This window comes from Haliaeetus leucocephalus, unplaced genomic scaffold (assembly GCF_000737465.1).
Source record: "Haliaeetus leucocephalus isolate CR32 unplaced genomic scaffold, Haliaeetus_leucocephalus-4.0 Scaffold536, whole genome shotgun sequence".
NCBI lineage: Eukaryota > Metazoa > Chordata > Aves > Accipitriformes > Accipitridae > Haliaeetus > Haliaeetus leucocephalus.
This window is the reverse complement of record NW_010972972.1, coordinates 7,738,638-7,739,320: the sequence shown is the minus strand read 5'-3', so window position 1 is coordinate 7,739,320 and position 683 is coordinate 7,738,638. Positions and strand designations below refer to the sequence as shown.

The window sequence follows — 683 nt, the reverse complement described above, 5'->3', positions numbered from 1 at the left end:
CCGCTAACCCGAGACACCTGCACCCTCCCAGCCCCAAGTTCCCCCACCCCAATCCCTCCTAGCCCGGGGCTCCCCCTTGCCCCCCTAGTATGGAGACTGCTCTGTGCTCTCCCAGCTCTGAGCCCCTGCTAGCCCTAAGCCCCCCCTTTGCCCCCCCCACTGGCAGCTGCCCCCACCGGAGCGTCTCCAGCGCCGAGGGGGGCAGCCAGTCCTGCCAGGCCTGGGCCATGGCGTCGTACAGCCAGGCGGAGGACTGGTTGCCCCGCACGTATGGCGGGGGGAAGGCGTTGACGGGGGTGGCCTCATGGTTGCCTACGGCCGGGTAGACAGGCAGGGAGCCCAGGTGCCGGCGCAGCAGCCCGGTGACGGTGCGCAGGGCCAGCAGCTGGTCCTGTCGGCTCTGCTGCCAGACATCGTGTGCCGGGATGTCGCCTGTCCAGTATGCAGCGGCAAAGGGGGCAGCGCTGGGGAGCTGGGCCAGCAGCGCCTCAATGGTGTGCAGCGGCAAGTCACACTTGCCGTACTCGCCCCAGAAGCCGGCGCCGCCAGGACCAGGGCGGACGGTGCCACGGCAGCAGAGCGGGTCGGGGCAGGCGGCTTCGCTGCCTGGCACGTAGTGGCGGTCCCAGTGCAGGTCGGTGAGGAAGAGGAGGCGGGCGGTGGGGGCGCCGGGTGGCGGGGGC

At 71.4% G+C, this 683-nt stretch overlaps 1 protein-coding gene across 1 annotated transcript in view; it reads right to left on the bottom strand.

The window, feature by feature from the left end:
• Positions 1-682, bottom strand: part of SMPD1 (sphingomyelin phosphodiesterase 1, acid lysosomal) — a gene marked incomplete at its 5' end in the record, with an annotated part of 4,172 nt that extends 3,490 nt beyond the window's left edge. Inside the window, one exon of the mRNA XM_010576791.1 lies at positions 177-682. Within this exon, the coding sequence (XP_010575093.1) occupies positions 177-682 (506 nt within the window). The remainder of the gene's footprint in view (positions 1-176) is intronic.
• Between the last annotated feature and the right edge of the window lies 1 nt (position 683).